Source organism: Ylistrum balloti, unplaced genomic scaffold, assembly GCF_031769215.1.
Source record: "Ylistrum balloti isolate Yb309-2 unplaced genomic scaffold, AGI_CSIRO_Ybal_v1 Utg370334, whole genome shotgun sequence".
NCBI classification, from domain to species: Eukaryota; Metazoa; Mollusca; class Bivalvia; order Pectinida; family Pectinidae; genus Ylistrum; species Ylistrum balloti.
The window spans coordinates 242-6,813 of record NW_026782242.1 but is presented as its reverse complement, the minus strand read 5'-3'; the positions used below and the strand labels follow the sequence as shown (position 1 = coordinate 6,813).

The following is a 6,572-nucleotide window of genomic DNA, read 5'->3' as shown; positions in this document are numbered from 1 at the left end:
ATGGTGAACTAAGTACAGGTGATGATTGGTCAGTATATTTTGTTTCAGACTAATATTACTACTTCGTTATGATATATATATCTACGTGTATTTGTGTGTGTACATATATTACTTTTGTTTTTCAGTACCACACAAGATTACAGATTTAAAAACTTACAATACAACATCATCTACAATAACAATTTCGTTTAACGAACCACAACCAAGCACTGGTCCAATAACGCAATACGGTATACAGTACGTGTACCAACGAGTCTGTAACAATGGTTTGAGGTCAGGATTGGTCAGAATACAATGATGATTGGTCAGTAAACTAAGTACAGGTGATGATTGGTCAATATGGTGAACTAAGTACAGGTGATGATTGGTCTACTACTTCGTTATGATATATATATCTACGTGTATTTGTGTGTGTACATATATTACTTTTGTTTTTCAGTACCACACAAGATTACAGATTTAAAAACTTACAATACAACATCATCTACAATAACAATTTCGTTTAACGAACCACAACCAAGCACTGGTCCAATAACGCAATACGGTATACAGTACGTGTACCAAGAACGAGTCTGTAACAATGGTTTGAGGTCAGGTCAGAATACCATAACAAACCATACCAAGTGTACGCCCTCTAGTGATCGTCCGACTGTCTGCTCTCTAGACAATCTCTATCCCTACTGGAACTATAATATAAGTGTGAGGGCATACACCATAAAAGGACCCGGTGACTTGAGCGACCCTATAGTAAGCCAGACAGCCGAGGACAGTAAGTATCATTACAGGGAATACTGATCACAATATCAGTATCGCTGTTAATCACTTAACTGTCTATCTGGAATGGTGTTTATATTTAATAAGTATTCAAATAGAATCATTATAAAAATAATTAAATGACAGCTGCTATTATATTCATATTATTCTAGAGCCGAGTCCTATAAATAACCTCCATCACACCAAGGTCACAGCTTACAGTGTAACTCTGGAGTGGTCCGCGCCTTGTCCCCCTAATGGCATTATCCAGGAATACGTCATACGCTGGAACAACATGGATATCAACACAAGAAACAAATCAGTGGCATACCTAAAGAAGGACCTAAAGCCATACAGGAACTATACATATCAGATAGCAGCTGTGACAGTGGCTGGTACTGGGGAGTACACCGATGAACAAATCGTCACAACATTAACTGATAGTAAGTATATACTGTTATCAAATAGTATATTATATTGAAACAGTATCCATTTAAACTTTCTGTCTCTGTTTAAAAGATGTTAACGTTTTATCTAATGCACTAATTGCTAAAGTCATTGTTACATATGCTATACATTAAACATTCCTAATAATATGTGTTTGTCTTTGTATGTCATTTTCACTCAATTCAAAACTCAATACTGGCCGTTTACCTATTCCCGACAAGGCTTAATGAAATGTTTATTAAATTGCACAACTCGCCAATGTTTCCAGATTGTATAAACCAAATATTTCCTGTAACGAAACCTATTGAAGATTCTCGTTTATCAGCGATACTTTGACGAGAATTGGTATTTGCAGAGGATAAGTTGGCTACTTGCAGATATTCCGTTTTATGTCGAAGGGTAGACAAGTATTTGTCAATTATTCTGGTACACAAACCTTCCGGTATGGAATGGTTGGCCAGCTTGGTTAAGGGGAGGGCATGGGGTAGCTCAGGTGTCGGAACAGGCAAATCATGCACCGTGTGAGGTATGTACGTTACTGACACGTCATTGATATACGGAAGAGTGAACGAGTGACGTCACAGACGGCATTGGTGTTCAGGTTGGTATTGTGTGAAGTTCCTCGTGAATAATCTGTCTCTAGAAAATATATTTAGCATAAAGTTGTGTTGTAAATATTAACGTTTCTTTTCTCCCCGACATAGGACACTTTATACCACTAAAATTTACGTTAAATATCGTGATCTCGACCTTGTCAGTGGAATTAGGAATTATTGAAATCTTCGATTTTTTCCCTCAAATATAATTAAAGAACTACGACGCCCAACAAAAGTTTCGAAAAGAAATGACCTTGATCCTTATTCAAGGTCACAGAGATCAAAATATTTAAATATTTTTTTTTTATCAACAAAAGACCTGGTGACACGATACTTTAATGGTAGGTCTTCCGAATGAATCCTTACAAACTTGGCAAAATGAAATGCCTGGGATGGATATTTAAGATCACAGGGATCACATTTGTAAAAACTATTAATAGACTCCTTCTGGTAAACCAAAAGCGGGATATTTGGTGGAAAGATGTTCCCAAGTCAAAATCCGATAAAATCCGGAGAATGAGAAGTAACATTTGTCTATAATCTAGGTCATAACTATCACTGCTTGCAGTTGAGTGTAAAAAGTTTTGGAAATATGTTTAAACATATTGGATGTGCCCATTGTGAATGCCATTAGTATATGTGTTAATGTATTTGTGGTGAACATTGATTACCGGTCGATGCAGATCCATTGGGCCTCTTATAATCAACATAACTTTGAATATCAATGACGTGGTCAAATATCAATAATATCAAACATTAATATCAAAACAACTTGTCTATGACAGATCCGTAACAATGGAACAATATAGACAACAGTGGTTGGCTCTGTTAGATTGTGACTACAAGCCTCCTTAACTTATATCCTTACCATAACTGTCATTGTTTATATGAGATCAACATCAACTGATTTATCAAAATATTAGTAAGTTGTGATATTACAGAGTCTGTCTAATATTTCTTCCAGTTCCACATCCACCACGTAATGTCACGGTTCCTACAAAGATGGCTACCAGTGTTAGCGTTAAGTGGACAAGTCCAGATTTAAAAACCGGACCTACCAGTTACACGGCCACGGCAATAGATGTACGAACAAACAGAAATATATCATCTTGTGGAACCCATGGTATGTTTGAAAAATAAAAACCTCAGTGTGAACATTGGTCTTCTACTTCATAGTGAAAACTGTTGAGACAAAAAGTGATATATCCTAACAATTAACGGAGAAAATTACAAAATACAATTCAGTTCTTTAGTATTACTCACATGTATAGGATATCAAATTTCCATTACATTGACCGATTAGTTTTTAACTATGTTATAGTTGAAATGATACCTTTTCTCTGAGTTTTGAGTTGTATAAATTCCTTTCATTACAATTTGTTTGAGGTATTTGCGAATATTTCAGGAAACACGTGTTTCTTTCCTACAGTTTTATTGGTTTATATATGTTGGTTCCATTGTGACGTCATGATGTCGTCATTCATCATTTTACGACACCATAACATCATTTTCGGCACAATTTGTTTGATAATGATACTTTGCCGCTGTTTCTATGCTGGAATGACCTGATCACTAAGTATTCACGATGATGCCATTTGTAATTAATACTGATTTATTGTCTGTTGTTTACACAGTGTTTCCACGAAAATACGAAAAACGTCATTTCACCTTCTTACATTTGAAACTTTACTAAAAACTTACCTGACAACCTCTGAAAAATAAATACTTGTTTAATCAATCTATAGTATAATGTAGTATTCGGTCTTTTACAGGTTTCGACAAAACTGAATGTACCATAAAACACCTTAAGGAATACTGGAACTACACCATTTTCGTGCTATCCTCCACAGTGAACGGATCAACCAATAGTACTCCAGTGTCCATCACAACTGACCAATCAGGTATATCCTCTCGAAGCCATACTTTGACTGGACATTATTCCGGAGCAAATTTGAAATGACAACAATGACAAAGATGAAATGTATTGTTTACATTCTGACTAAACTGATCGCGGCTGAGTTCTATTGCCGGGTCTCCAAACGCTTTAGTAATAACAACAGACAAGCAATAAAACGATATCGTCCATATATAATTTGGAATATCGACTACGCTTTACTTGATAACATTGTATTCATTTTATAGAATCTCTGTATATTCTACAACAGTAATTGTTCAATAATGCTATATATTTTACCGACAGTACCCGGAAAAGTGACAGGTCTGTCTGTCAGTGCTCAGGAAAACGTAATCAAGCCACGTACAGTCAACGTAACCTGTCAACCACCAGTAAAGATGGAACTAAATGGTATAATCACCGGGTACATACTTACCTGGGGATACTATACGATGATTAAGGTGAGTCTACCTGTTTTCACCGTTTGATACTGATCGTATATTAATTAACTTTTTTATTATTATAAGAAAAGGGTTTTTTTCGAATGAGGTATTTCACATTTATACTCTTCTGATGAAAACAGTGTTTTATGTGAAATGATGGATACAGATTTTTCTGACAAAATCTAATTATTTTGGATTATTTATGGATGACACACATCAGGAAATGGAATGATGTATACTGACATAACAAAGTGAAATTATTCCCATTTAGAATTCGAGTTCATCGTGTCATTGGTTCCTTGATGTCGATCCAGAAAAGACATATACATTCACAGTAAGTATTATGGTTGGTGATATAAACTTATTAATGTTTGTTTATAAACACTGGAAATTTAGTGAATTCTGCCATTCATGAATACTACTGATTAAATCTAGAAAAAGTCGAAATGTGCGCAAATGCTTTCAAGATGTTCAAAACGTAGTCGCCAGTTAAATTCAGTCGCTATGTTCCGAAGAATTGATGCTGTGCATTCTACTATATATCTTAAGCATGTCAGTGATAAGGGTAATGCTGGAATCAGCACATCTGTCTGTCTGTTCGTCCGGCTGTAAAATCTTCCGTTGGTCAAATAAAAAATCCGCTCGTGATGATGATGTAAGAAACATTTTAGATAGAGCCGATGATGTTCAGCTATTCATGTTACACCAAAACAACTGTTAATTTGGGGAAAAGTCATGTTGAATGTCATACATTATGAATCATATAATTGATAGCGATAATAAGTGTCAGGGATTTTGATATTTTCCAGGTCGTGGCAAGGACGATAAAGGGACCTGGTAAAAACGCTTCGACAACGCTTTCTATACCCGCAGGAGGTAAGACATGTCGAGCTGTTCTGATTAAATTTGAAATTAAAGGATTGACTCTTGTTACTTTGACATACGACACTGCTGAAATACATGTGTTTTAGAAATGGCCTACATGATATAAGCATATGTGAAAACTGAATAAATTCTTTGTGACGTCGTTCAAAGTTCCCTTTCTTTCACCAACACAATGAAAACTGTTTCAGTATCAATTTCAATATTTTTCCTGATTTGAATACATTGCGAATAAGGGGAGTGTGTATATTTGTTTGTCCATAATATTTTCTTTACTAAAATTTACCGCCATGTGCTTTTTTCTTCTTTTTCTATTATTAGCAAATTTGGTGACATGAATGAATGGATGCTAACCTCGTCTGACACGTACATGTGTGTCTTATAATTTTCAATTTCTTATGTAGCTCCATTGCTGGCAAATGAGAGCGCGACAATGATAAAACTGGGGTCATCTTCAGATGTCAGCGACCCAGAAAAGCAATTCCGGGTGGATTTTGATACCAAACTCGTGTGTAACACCAAAAACGGAATCGTCTCAGCTCATTACGTTATTGTGTCTGAATCATCTCAAACTAACACTGGTATGATTTTACCTTGTAAACCGTACTAAATAAACCAATGAAATAATCATAGAAATGATAGGCTGCTTTAGATCATTAATAATGTATAAAAACACTAGTCAGTAAACCAACTGTGTTCAGACTGTGAGTTTGACCACATTTTCATTAAAACCAAAACATCTCGAGGGTTGTAATTGTGCCCCCGGGTTGAAAGATCTGTGCATATTTTTGTGCTGTGTGTTTGTCTGTTGCCAACACCTTGCCAATAACTACTGTACCGTAAGAAGTAAAGCTTTTATATTTGACATGCGTGTTCCTTTTGACACGATCTTTCTGTTGGTACCAAAATGTTCGAGGGTAATACTTGTCTTTACAAATAGTCCGAAGCATCAAGATAAGGGACCCACTACCAGCTGCTAACATTTTTTCATCATGAGAATATCTGTTTCACTGTGGCGATGTGTATTATTTATGTTTTGTCCTTTATTCAGTTCTAATACCTTTCCGTGGAACTAAAACTTCTTATGAAAGTCAAGTGAAAACCCGTTATAAGCATTGGAGCAATGTAAAAGACGCAGACAACATCACCCCATATGTAGCGTCCAGGTCCTGGGATCCTTGTCCAAAAAGTAAGTAGACCTGAAAGCGTCGGTTTATTTGTATATAGAGGTGTATTTGCTATTCTTTTGCAATAGTTAGATAAATAAGAATGGAACGCCCAGCATATCCGGCAGTCAACACAGAGATATAACACAATGATCATATACTACATACTCGCATGATGGGGTCACGAAAAATATGACAATAAATAACCACAGAAAACCGCATATTACTAAAGACAGAAAGAATACGTACTCCAGTCAGATATATGGGCTTCTTTTCATGCCAAAATTACACCGATTTCACCATTCCTAGAAGGCCAAAGGGTCGCGGCAGCCGAGTGGTTCATGCGTCTGACCATTTTTATCATTCGATCTCCACCTCTGGGTCGTGGGTT

General features: G+C 36.0%; 1 protein-coding gene across 1 annotated transcript; it reads left to right on the top strand.

The window, feature by feature from the left end:
- Positions 1–446: 446 nt before the first annotated feature.
- Positions 447–6,204, top strand: LOC132553560 (protein sidekick-2-like; the record flags this gene model as incomplete). The annotated part of the gene is made up of 9 exons (XM_060217814.1): positions 447–769; positions 927–1,196; positions 2,761–2,919; positions 3,569–3,697; positions 3,997–4,151; positions 4,405–4,467; positions 4,943–5,009; positions 5,420–5,596; positions 6,067–6,204. Coding segments are annotated over exons 2-9 (1,036 nt in total), but the record flags the coding sequence as incomplete, so codon positions are not given.
- Between the last annotated feature and the right edge of the window lie 368 nt (positions 6,205–6,572).